Source organism: Globicephala melas, chromosome 6 (genome assembly GCF_963455315.2).
Source record: "Globicephala melas chromosome 6, mGloMel1.2, whole genome shotgun sequence".
In the NCBI taxonomy this organism is placed as follows: domain Eukaryota; kingdom Metazoa; phylum Chordata; class Mammalia; order Artiodactyla; family Delphinidae; genus Globicephala; species Globicephala melas.
The window spans coordinates 4720484-4733228 of NC_083319.1; the positions used below are offsets into that span (position 1 = coordinate 4720484).

At 43.3% G+C, this 12745-nt stretch overlaps 1 protein-coding gene across 4 annotated transcripts in view; it reads left to right on the forward strand.

The window, feature by feature from the left end:
* Nucleotides 1-11933, forward strand: part of SETX (senataxin) — an 81397-nt gene extending 69464 nt beyond the window's left edge. For all 4 annotated transcript variants that reach the window (XM_030838476.2, XM_030838477.2, XM_060300253.1 and 1 more), the window contains 3 exons: nt 3249-3347; nt 3968-4055; nt 8275-11933. In XM_030838476.2, coding sequence (XP_030694336.1) covers nt 3249-3347; nt 3968-4055; nt 8275-9027 — 940 coding nt within the window. In that variant the 3' untranslated portion in view covers nt 9028-11933. The remainder of the gene's footprint in view (nt 1-3248; nt 3348-3967; nt 4056-8274) is intronic.
* The last annotated feature ends 812 nt before the right edge of the window (nt 11934-12745 follow it).

The following is a 12745-nucleotide window of genomic DNA, read 5'->3' on the forward strand; positions in this document are numbered from 1 at the left end:
AAGGAGACTAGGACCCTGGCTCCATAGACTTGTGCTGGGAGGGAGTGTGGTTACACTTGTAGCCCCTGCAGATGGAGTGCCTCCTGCCAGTTCAAATGTCATCACTGTTACACTTGACAATGGAAGTGACTGAGAAATTCTTCAGGCCTTTCCCTTTAGTTGGGTGACTTGTTATCTGAATTCTAACTCTACTGAGAATCATGTATTCACATTTCACTTAGAATAAATTATTTAACCCTTTTAGTGCCTTCATGTATAGGATGAAGATCTTGTTTTTGTCTCCTTTATACCTCAACAGTAAAATTAAAAATTAAATATTGGAAATGCATTAACTCAAAAGTTTCTGCACCTAGAAACACACAAAGTACCAAAATTGACTCTAGAAAAAAACAGAAACTTTGGATAGACCTATTAAATGTAAAGAGATTGAGTTAGTAATCACTTTCCAACAGAGAAAAACACAGGACCAGACTTCACTGGTGAATTCTGTCAGACACTAAGAATTAACACCAGTCCTTTGCAAATGCTTCCAAAAAATAGAAGGGAAGACTTTCTAACTCATTTTATGGGGCCAATATTACCCTGATACCAAAGCCATGGAGACATCACCAGAAAAGAAAACTATGGACCAATATCCTTTATGAATATGGATGCAGAAATTCTCAACAAAATAATGGCAGCTGAGCTCAACAGCATATTAAAAGGATTGTTTACCACAGTCAAGTGGAATTTATCTCAGGAATGCAAGGTTGGTTCAACATATGAAAGTCAGTGTGATATATACCATATTAAAGGGGGAAACCCCACACGATGATCATCCGAATAAATGTGGAAAAGACATTGGACTGAATGCAGCAACCTTTCATGATAAAGATACTCAACAAACTAGGAATAGAAGGGAACTTCCTCAACCTAATAAAGAGCATCTATGAAAAGCCCACAGCTAAAACATCATACTTGATGCTAAGATTGAAAGCTTTCCCCCTGTGATCAGGAAGGATGCCTACTCTCACTGCTTCTGTGCAGCACTGTATTAGACGTTCTGTGCAGAGCAATTAAGCAAGAAAAGGAAATAAATGGCATCCATAATGGAAAAGAAGAAGTCAAAGTGTCTCTTCACAAGTGGCGTGATCTGGGACTTGCCTGGCGGTCCAGTGGTTAAGACTCCATGCTTCCACCGCAGGGGGCATGGGTTTGATCCCTGGTCAGGGAACTAAGATCCTGCACGCCGTGTGGCCAAAAAAAATTCCAAAAACACAAAACCAACAACAACAAAAAACAAATGGCATACTCTTACATATAGAAAACCCTAAAAAAATCTATGGAAACTACTGGTCCTTATAAACAAGTTCAGCAGAGTTGTAGGGTACAAGATCAGTATACAAAAATCAGTTGTATTTCTGTACACTATAGAGAAATCTGAAAAGGAAAAGTTTTTAAATTCCATTTACAATAGCATCATGAAGAACAAAATACTTAGGACTAAATGTAACCAAAGAAGTGTGAGCTCATACACAGAAGGACAAAACGTTGCTGAAAGAATTTAAAGAACTAGGTAAATGTAAAGACATTTCACGTTCCTGGATCGGAAGGACTTAATATTGTTAAGATGGCGCCATTCCCCAGGTTGGGCTGCAGATTCATTGTTATCTCTGCCAAAATTCCAACGACCTCTTTCTACAGAAGTGGACAAGCTTATTCTAAAATTCACATGGAAGTGCAAGAGACCCTAAATAGCTTGGCAGAGAACAATGTTGGAGGGCTCGCACTTCCCTCTTTCAAAATTTACTACAAAGCTATCAACACTGGTACTGTCACAAGGGTAGACCTATAGACCAATACAATAGAAGTGAGGTTCCAGAAATAAACCCATACGTTTATGGCCAGTTGATTTTCAACAAGGGCGCCAAGCCTATTCGTTGGGGAAAGAGTAGTTTTCAACAAATGGTGCTGGAATAACTGGATATCCACATGCAAAAGAATGAATTTAGACCCCTGTCTCACACTGTGTACAATAATTAACTGAAAATGAATTAGAGCCCCGAGTCTAAGAGACAAAATTATAAAACTTATAAGGAAACAAAGGTAAATTTATATGACCTCAGATTAGGCAACAGATTCTTAGATATGATACCCAAGCACAAGTAACCAAAGGAGAAGTAAATCGGCCTTCGTAAAAATTAAAAACTTATGTGTTTCAAAGGACACACTATCAAAAGAGTGAAAAGACAAACACACACCGTGGGAGAAAATACTTGAAAAATATTTATCTGACAAGTCATATCCAGAATATATAAAGAACTCATACAACTTAATAAAATGATAGTCTAACTTTTTAAGTGGGCAAAGGATGTGAATAGCATTTCTCAAAAGAAGATGAACAAAAATCCAATAGGCACATGAAAAGCTGTTCCACATCATTTGTCATTAGGGAGATGCAAATCAAACCACAATGAGGAGCTATTTCGCACCCACCAAGATGACCGTCATCACAAAAACAAAACAAGTTTCGGCAAGGATGTGGAGAAATTGGATTACTTACACATTGCTGGTGAGAAACTGTAGAAAACAGTTTGGCATTTCCTCCTAAAGTTGAACATAGAATTACCACGTGACCCAGCAGTTCCACTCCTAGGTACATACCTGAAAGAATTGAGAAAGGGTTCACACAAAAGCTTGTACATGAATGTTCGTAGCGACATTATTCATGATAGTCAAAAAGTGGAAACAACCCAAATGTCCAAAAATGGTACATAGGTAAAAAATAGTGTATCTGTACAAGCGAATAGTCAGTCGTGGAAGGAGTGAGGTACAGTTAACAGTCTATGACACGGATGAACCTTGAAAACGTTATGCTAGGTGAAGGAAGCCCAACACAAAAGGTCCCATGTTTTATGATTCCATTTATATGAAATTTCCCATATAGAAAAGTCCATAGAGACAGACAGTAGATCAGTGGTTGCCAGGGCCTGGGGAGGGGGAGATGGAGGCTGATGGCTGACAGGCACAGGGCTTCTCTCCTGGGTGATGGACATGCTATGAAATTAGATAGCGGTGATGGCTGCACACCATAGTGAATGGACTCAACACCACCAAATGGTGTACTTTAAAATGGTGAATTTTGTGTTACGTGAATTCTATTCCAGTTTAAAAAGATAGCATTAAAAAAGTAAGAAATACTACTGTATAAATATGTATATTTAATAATTATCTTTTTTCAGTAAATATGTTTCTCTCTTTGTAAATAGGCCAGCAGAAGTAGATACCGTGGATGGCTTCCAGGGTCGTCAGAAAGATTGTGTTATTGTTACATGTGTCAGAGCAAATGCCATGCAAGGTTCAATTGGGTGGGTAACTGTCATTATTGATTCTTTGCTTGTTTATGATCCAGAGTTAGATCTTTTTAATCACTGTTAGAGAATACCATCATTTGCTCTATTTTCTTATATAAAAAATTGAGTAATACCGTGAAGGTTTCTTTTTTAAGTTGTGAAGTTGATCCACTGTTAGGTCTGCTTCTCTTGGTACCTTGTGTATTAACCCATGTCACAGTGTGAATCTGTTTTTTCACTTGATGAGAGTGAAACAGATTATTGAATCCAGTATATTTTGCAGGGGCATGTTCTTCTCCATGGTATGTGTCATAATTGATCTACTATCATAATTGATCTACTACCATATTTTTAGGATCTTTTAAGGCTTAAAAATCATACCATTAAAATTTCCAATATCTCATCCAAGTCAAAATAGGAAATCAACAGACAGATGCATCACTTTGAAGGAAAGCACTGGGCATCTTGTTTGTTTGCTGTCCTTAATGGGAATTGCTTCTGTGCCAGGTCCTGCACCATGACCTTAAAGCAGGAGCCCAAGAAAAGCTGTCTGAAACGCCAGTGTCTCACCTACACCGACATGCCGAGTTATTCTGAAGAAAGAAGTAACTTTTTTTTTTCCTTCTATTGCTTAGGTTTCTGGCAAGTTTGCAGAGATTGAATGTCACCATCACACGAGCCAAGTACAGCCTCTTCATCCTGGGACATTTGAGGACCCTGATGGTAGGTACATTCTAAAGGACCAGAGAAGTCCAGAGTTTGCTCATCATGACTGATACCGGGTTGAGGTTTTGTTTTTATTTTTCATCAAAGTGGAAATGATTTCGAGGCTACAAACAATAATGAGCCTCTTCCCCCTGGTTGTTATGTCCTCCAGCTGCTTCTTCCTGGGAGCTTTTATAATGCCTAAACCGCTCACCCTTTCTTAGCCCAAGACCCAGGTAGGTATCCGTAGTGTACTCTCAAGATGACCTTTAAAAAAAATTGTATCTACATCGTAGAATTGTTAAGAAGACATGTAAACCCATATATGTAAAGTGCTAGAAGATTGGTTAGCACTTAGTAAACACTCAGTAAATGTGGCTCTTAGCCTAGCAAGCCAGAGAGAGGGGGAATTTGCAGGAAAGTGCTTGGATCTTCATTTCTGTCTTGGCACTTAGAGCAGCACTGCTTGCTGTTTCCCTTGAGGGGTGAGTGGCATCAGAGCTCGTCCATCCCTAGATACTCCTCTAGAAGGAGGGGCAAGTTTACATCTGTAGTCGACAAATAGTACAGCTTAATTTGGTGAATCACAGCTGGATAAAGCATATATTTGCTGCCTGTCTCATTAGGTGTAATAACTCAGTTTCCCTAATTTCTGTATTTAACAGAGTCATTGTTTTATCTCAGGAGAGGTGCCAACTCAGTAGGTTTTTCCCTTGTTTTGGTTAGTTCCACCAGAGGGCGCTCAAATACAGTCTTTCTCATTCAGCTCTTACCTAGATCTGTGGTCTTCAACCTTCGTTGTTTGTGTACCCCCTTGAAAGAATGTTTGAAAGCTGTGTATCCTCCGTTTTTAAGTTTCTATTGAAAATTTTTCATCGTTAAGTGTTGATAAAGATTTTGTTTCTAATGTATTGTAAATATTTGACATTTTAAAATAAAGCTATTGGGCTTCCCTGGTGGCGCAGTGGTTGAGAGTCCACCTGCCGATGCAGGGGACACGGGTTCGTGCCTCGGTCTGGGAGGATCCCACATGCCGCGGAGCGGCTGGGCCCGTGAGCCATGGCCGCTGAGCCTGCGCGTCCAGAGCCTGTGCTCCACGGCAGGAGAGGCCACAGCAGTGAGAGGCCCGCGTACCGCAAAAAAATAAATAAATAAATAAAAATAAATAAATAAAGCTATTAAAAATAAATCCATTATGCCACTCTTAAGTATATCCAGTGGAATAGAGAGCAGTGTTATTCTTTCTGCTCTTTAAAATTGAATTGCCATTTATACTGTTTAGGATAAAATTCAGTGGGGGTAGTTTATATATTTTCATAATTAAAAGCCTTTCTGTTAATATGACTATTAGGCTTTTCTGCCACAAAAAATTTACATGTAAATTTGAAAGTTTAAAGAATTGGTTTTCATAACTATTTGGGGAAACTGTGTGAAGGGTGCGTGGAACCTCTGCTGTTTTGATAACTTCCTATGAATCTATAGTTACCTCAAAGAGTTCTTTAAAAAATTATTTTTCCTGTGACCGTAAGGATCTGAGTATTAACGAACGATATCTTGTCAGTTGAGTAACGTATTAACAATTACTTTCACACAGTTGAATTTTGATAATGTTCAAACCAGAAGAGTAAAATGTTTATAGAGCTGTGTCTCTTAGATGCCCTGATTGCAGGAGCCTTCATGGGCACCCCTCTGTTTACCACCCCCTCTATTTGACACCCAGGCATGTTTACCTCGCCTAGCCGTGCGCCCTGTGGTCAGATTTGGGACAGGTGAGAGTTGTGGTGGTTGTGAAGGATGGAGTGGAAGGGCAGAAAAGCCCCAGGAGGACATAGGGGACTGGGGTTTGGAAGCTGAGGTTTGGAAATTGATTCCCAGAAAAAGTGCTCACATCCCCCCCGAGGAAGTCTCTGTGAGCCCCAGAGTCACCGTCACGCAGATTTGAAGACCACTGATGTCTAGCTGCGGTATAGACGTTATTATCTTCACTCTGGGAAGCCAGTGTGACAAAAAGAGACCGACAGAACAGAATAGAAAAACTTCCAGTTTATCATTTGGAGTTTGCAATCCAACTTAACGTATTTGTCCTTGGGCTTCCCCCCTCCCCAGCCTCTTTTTTTTTGGTTCTTCAGCCCAGTTTCCCTTATGGAGATGGAATCAGTGATTAAGGCACTTGGTTTCCTCTGAGAAATCAAGACTAATAGCCCCTTCTCAGAACTGTTTTTGTGATCTAGGGATTGGATTAAACAGCAAGTTCAGGTGCAGTAGAATTGGCAGAAATAGCAGCAAGGCCATCTGCTTTACATCTGCGTTCCAGCCACAGGGTAGGACGCTCAAGAGCTCTCCTGAGTCGGAGATCTGAGCCTGGTACTGCTTACATGCACCTTCCTGGTGCATGCGGTCACCGTACCGTGCACTTGATTTACACGACTTACTTTAAAAGACCCTGTGAGGTCTGCATTGCCACCATAGTTTAACAAATCCAAGAAGCCATTAGTTATATAATGTGCATCATTATTTTATGTTCTGCTATTGAATTGTGACACTCTGTTTTCACTTAGAATTTTTGTTTTATAGTTACTGAAAGAACTCTTTTAGACTTTCGACAGATTTTTATTGGGTTGGCCAGAAGGTTCATTTGGGTTTTTCTGTAACATCTAAATGAACTTTTTGGCCAACCCAGTGTCATACCACTCTTGTTTATACATAGGAAATACAGCAAAATAGGTAGACTAAGATACCCCTGAAAGCATCTCACTTTCAGACTAACACTCTGGTCGTCCCCATTCACCATCCCATGTACCCTTGCTCACGCTCGAACCGTTCCCTGTGCAGTCAGTGTCTCATGAGAGGGCCCCACTGTGGTCCTGGGGTTTTTTCCAACTTCTCATCTCCATTCTCCAAGTTGTAGTGCTGGTACTTTATTGTCTTATCAGAAGATGTCTGTGGAAAGATTTTTCAGGCAAGAGCCAGGACTCATTCTTTTTAAAAGTGGTTTGTTGACTAAAAGTCAAGAGGTTGTAGTCGCCCAGCCATGAATTCCTCCAGGATTACATACATCGAAACTGCTGCCTGGCCAAGAGGTACCCCGAAGTCAGAAATGGTAAAATGTGAAAATAAAGCGCATTTTATTTATTTTATTTTATTTCAAAGCACGTTTTAGAGTCATTTAAATAAAATACTATTCATACTTTACAGTAAGGAAACAGGCTCAGAGAGGTCAAGTGACTTGACCAAGGTCACACAGCAGGTCAGTACTATGTATGCAGCTTCACTGCTGTACCCTTACCCACCTTCATGAATAGTGCAGGAGCCCCCATGAGGGGAGCTATCCTTTTCTTCTCGTTCCTTCAGTCTCCGTCTTTTTTCCTCCCTCATACTCTTTCTTCTTTCTAAAGAGGCCCAAGTTCTGATGGTTGTAAAGAAGCAATTTATTGCTGAGGAAACTCTAAAAGGAAGAGAGGAGAGATGCGGGAGTTGGGTTTTCGTTTTGTTTTGTTTTGTTTTTCCCTTTAGATGTGCTTTTCATAACTTAAGCCCTTCTAGAAAAGAGACAAAAGTGTGACAATATCTTTGGAATAGTTATCTCAGCGGATTAAGATGCTTTAGCCCTTTGGAGTTTGGGAAGCCTTTGGGAATTTGATGAAAGCTGTGGACCTCTTTCTAGAACAGTCAGCATGCACTCAAAAGTTAGAGCTTTCTGAAACCAAGCCTTCCTCTTCCAGAATGTTAGCCTTGGCCGGAGGCAGGCAAGACTCTAGGATCAGCAGTGTCACAGGGAACTTGGTGGGATGACGGAGCCCTTCTGTGTCCGTGTTGTCCAGGATGCTAACCCTAGTCACATGTGGCTGCTGAGCACTTGAAATCTGGCTGGTGCAGCTGAGGAAATGAATTTTTAATTTTATTTAATTGAAGATTAAATAGCTACATGAGGCTACCGGCAGTTGGTACAGATTTGCATGACAGCTAATTCACCACATGGCCTGAGTAACAGTGGTAAAATGGTGGACGTTCTTTCTTAGAGGTGGTGCCCAGTGTTCTTTTCTAGCAGCGTGGCTTTATAGTTCTGTATTCCACCTTATTTTTCCTTTCAGCCTTGTCTAACAAGTAATGGATTCTTGAGAATCTGTTCACGAAGGTATACTTACTATTTGTTCAGAATTGAAAGCTGGAACCTCTGCTTCCCAAGCATACGAGTGTTTCTTTGCGATGTAATTTTCTTCCTTCTCTTTGTTTCAAGGAAAACTATCATTGGAATCAGCTGATTCAGGATGCACAGAAGCGTGGTGCCATTGTTAAGACTTGGGACAAAAACTATAGACAAGATGCAGTGAAGATTCTGAAACTCAAGCCCGTACTGCAGAGAAGTCTGACTCACCCTCCTGCTATCGCCCCAGAGGTGTCCAGACCCCAGGGCGGAGTGCCCAGCAACAAGCTAGACAGTGAATTTGCCAAGATGTCTATTGCTTCTTCCCTGTACCCCTCACCCTCTGACTCCAAAGAAGCCACTGTCACTGTTACTGCAAATGACCCTGAAAGGCCACCCATTCAGGACTGGCTTCGGGACCCACGACTACTTAGGAGGATGGGCTTGGGCTGTGAAGCCAAAGGGAAATGCCTCAGTGAGCTGCAGCCCTCGAGCCCCCAGTATCCCGGAGCAGCGCCTCTCTCTGGAGAGCCAGGCTCCCCCGGAAGGCACCAGGATCCGACCAGTATCGGGCAGCAGCCCCCCGCCAAGGGAGCTGCTGTGAACAACCACAGACCTCACGCGCAGTGCGACCCTCCAGCTGCTAGTACCGATGCTTCCACGAGTAAGAGAAAATGTGCCCAGGAAGGGGAGGCAGTCAGCCACAGGAGGGAGACCAGGGCCTTCCCTGAGGGGGATCAGGAGACGTGTGGCTCTCTGAGCCACCACACAAAGAGGAACTCAGGCTGGGACGAGAGGGGGCTGGAGGAGGAGGACAGTAGCTTGAAGAAGAGGAAGCTTTCATAGTGGGGCCAAGTGAGACTGTCAGCCACAAGCATTACTGCAAACTTCAGGTGACCAGCTAGTAGGACTGTCCAGATAAGATTACTTTTTTCCTTAAAGGAGTTTGTGTGCTGTTGGAAAACAGAAAATGTATCCTGACACATGGGCCTCTTGGTCATCTTCAGTACCTTTTGTCAGTTGCAGAAGCTTTCAGAAGGCATTTGTGTATCAGTAATAATGTCCTCGAAGTCGAAGACTTAAAATGTTGATCTCTTGTTCTTCTGTAGAAAAGGTCAGACTGGAGAGGATGCTGTAAAAGTTGGAATGTATATTTGTGTAGCAAATAACAGAATCCTTTTAAAATTTGATCTGGCAGACAGCTTTTCTTTCCCCTGCTTAAAGTGTTAATCATTTTCAACAGAACAGACCTTATATTGAAAAAAAAAAAGAAAGATGGGAGGAGGGCAGGTCCTTTCAAAGATTGTTGTAGGAAACAGACATCTGTAACAGCCCAGGCGGCCTGAGAGAAGCGAGTCAGTGCATTGGGTCAGATGCCTCTAGTCCTGTTAAATCAACTGGAGTGTCCTGGGCAAGACCCTGGGAAGCAGAGCTCTGTTAGGTGAAATTCCACTCATGCACCTTTTTAGACAAGGCACCTTGGCACAGGATATTACATTTCTGTGACGAGTTCGTCTGCCTGCTGTAGTGAGCACATAGTTCTCTAGCTAAAATTCTCATTCTTCGTGAGACAGAAGAATGTGAAATGAAAGAATAATTCTTGAAATGTCATTCAGATGCCCCCAGCATATTGTGAATTTCCTGCAACTGGTAGGTTACAAATCCAGTGGTTGCCAAGTATTAGATCAGTGCTGGGGTGGCTTGTGGAAGCCTGTAGATCAGCAAGAGAATCCAGCTCATGAAAAGCTGGATGTTTAGCATCTTCCCAGGGATTCTGGTCACCAGGCAGCTTGGGAACCAGGCAGGGCAGACCAGATACAGTATTTTAGGCAGGAGAGAAACATCCTCTAAAAAGAGAAGGATGGGGGCTTCCCTGGTGGCGCAGTGGTTGAGAGTCCACCTGCCAACGCAGGGGGCACGGGTTCGTGCCCCGGTCCGGGAAGATCCCACATGCCGCGGAGCGGCTGGGCCCGTGAGCCATGGCCGCTGAGCCTGCGCGTCCGGAGCCTGTGCTCCGCAACGGGAGAGGCCACAGCAGTGAGAGGCCCGCGTACCGCAAAAAAAATAAATAAATAAAAAGAGAAGGATGGGAGAGGAGTGCAAATACTTGGCGTTGAGAACAGGAAGAGAGTTGACAGATCGCGTCTGACCTTTGGAAACCATCGTAAGTGACGCAGATACACCGCTGTGGTGGAAGAGCTGGTTAGAGGGGTTGTGCTTCTGTGAAAGGAAGTGGCCACGGTGGGTGGAGATTAGAGAGACTTGGATGAGGGCAGGGCTGCCTAATTTCAAAGTCCAGTTTTCCAAGCGCACACACACTGCTGTTGAGGTATCCCAGACTGAGAATCTGTGTTAGTAACAGTTGACCATTGTTTGAACTAGCGGTTTGTAGTGAATGCTGTGCAGCCCTAGGTAATTTGGGGGAGAAAGCACACATTCCTGAAGATGAACGTGCACCATTTGAAACTTTTTCGGTCATCTGCGTTTTTTTTTGTTTTTTTTTTTCTCCTCGGTACGCGGGCCTCTCACTGTTGTGGCCTCTCCCATTGCAGAGCAACAGGCTCAGCGGCCATGGCTCACGGGCCCAAGCCACTCGGCGGCATGTGGGATCTTCCCGGACCGGGGCACGAACCCGTGTCCCCTGCATCGGCAGGCGGACTCTCAACCACTGCGCCACCAGGGAAGCCCAGTCATCTGCTTTTTAAGCAAAAAGGGCTTTGTGTTCATCAGGAATTCTACTGAAGCAGGTTATTAAGAGCTTTAAAAAAAATGTTTGGTTGCCAAAGGTTTAAACATGCTACTTCTTTGTTACCCTTGTCTCTCCCTCTGGTGTCCAGACCTCTGCTGATGGGATTGAACACTCCTGTCACTCGGGGAGCACGCGCTCTGTCCCCACAGTCAACCTCTGCTCCCCGTTCACGGAGGCAGGCTGAGCCCCACTCTGGGTCAGGGGCTTCGTAAGCTTCCTGCCTGGCCTTTGGCAAGAAAGCTCATTGTTTAAGTTTACTTTCCTACTATCTTGGTAAAATGCTTCACTTAGCAGACACTTGTAGTGACAGTTTAGAGAATCTAAAACCTGTAAGCTTATAGAAGAGGCATGCTGGAAAGAGCTGGGGTCAGGAACTTCCCCACTCCGCTCACACAACACGTGAAGTAAGCGCTCCCCACTGTACGTACTTTGCTGCCCCACCCAAACGATGTTATTTCCAGTTAAGTTTGGTGCCTGTTCTCACACGTTGTGTTCACTTTTGGTTCACCTTCCACCTAGTCTGGTAACGCGAGAATTAGTGCATCATCCCTTGTAATGAGCAAGCCTGTGTCCTGACAGCCTCTCCCAGCAGGAAACAGTCATACCTGACATTGCATTGGAATCGATTTGTGGTTCCAGTTGGTGTATGTATTTGCATTAAGCATTTCATATGTACAGTGTGGCCTTTCTTGATGTGGCTGTCATAGCAGTGTTGTTGATTGGTGGTTAACCTTACTGCAGGTGAAAAATACAGCTGTTACTTTTGTCCTTGCCATGGAGTTATAAGAAAGTGGCCTTGTCTTCTTTCAATCTTAGTTCTTTCAACATGAATATATTCTACTTAAAAATTTGTTTTGCTGCTTTGTATATGATTTGCCTTGGATTTACTGTGCAGTTTATTTCTGTGTTTTCATGTATTATCAGGAGCAAATTTGATAAGTACATGTGAATAACCTCCTGTAAATGAGTTTTATAACAAAATTGTAGTAAACTATTTTCTAAAGTTAGTTGTGCAGATTGATAATTTTTTTGCTGTAGTTTTGATTCTTTCTATGCTCTGAATTCCTAGCTGGGATTTGGCAAGCAGTAGCCCCGTTGTCTTTGTTAAAACCTGAATATTAAGAGAAAATGGCAGAATTAAAAGTGGAAACAAGAAAGCTGACGTGGGTTAGGAGTTATGTGTTTTTGAATGAAGGTTCAAGGTACCTCCCAGGTACTCCATTTAGTCTGCCATTAGATTTATTTTATGCCGAACTTATCTGGTGACGATTTGCTTTATTCAGGTTTCTCATCCAGTCCGCACCCCCAGCTCTCCTTGCTTCTCAGCTCTTCTTGGAATCTTACCCATAAGGTTGCAGGGTGCACTGTGGCTAGTTGTGGTGTCAGTTACACGTTGACATTTGGTCCAGAAACGCATGCTCACCTCCAGGCTGAGATTGGGGAGCGAGTGAGAGAGGAGGGACAGATGAACAGTGACCCACGAAAGGAGCTCCCGGGGCACCGATGGGGGCGCAGGGAATAGATGGCCAAGTTGGGGGTCACCACTGATGGTTATAAAAGTATAAGTCGTTTTATAAAAGCAGTGGCTTCAGGGGGCGGTGAGATGTGCTGTGCTCCGCCAGGACGTGGGCAGCGCCAGCTTCGCTGGGCCTCCCGCTTATTCCGGGTGGAGGCACCAGCCACCCACGAGGGTAAAGTGACGTACGTGTTCTGGGGCGAGGTGAACTTGCCAAGTGACCTGATGAGAGGTGAGCGCTCTGCGATGGCCATTTTATTTATGGAATTCGTTACTGCAGCAGCTGTAGCAGTGATTTT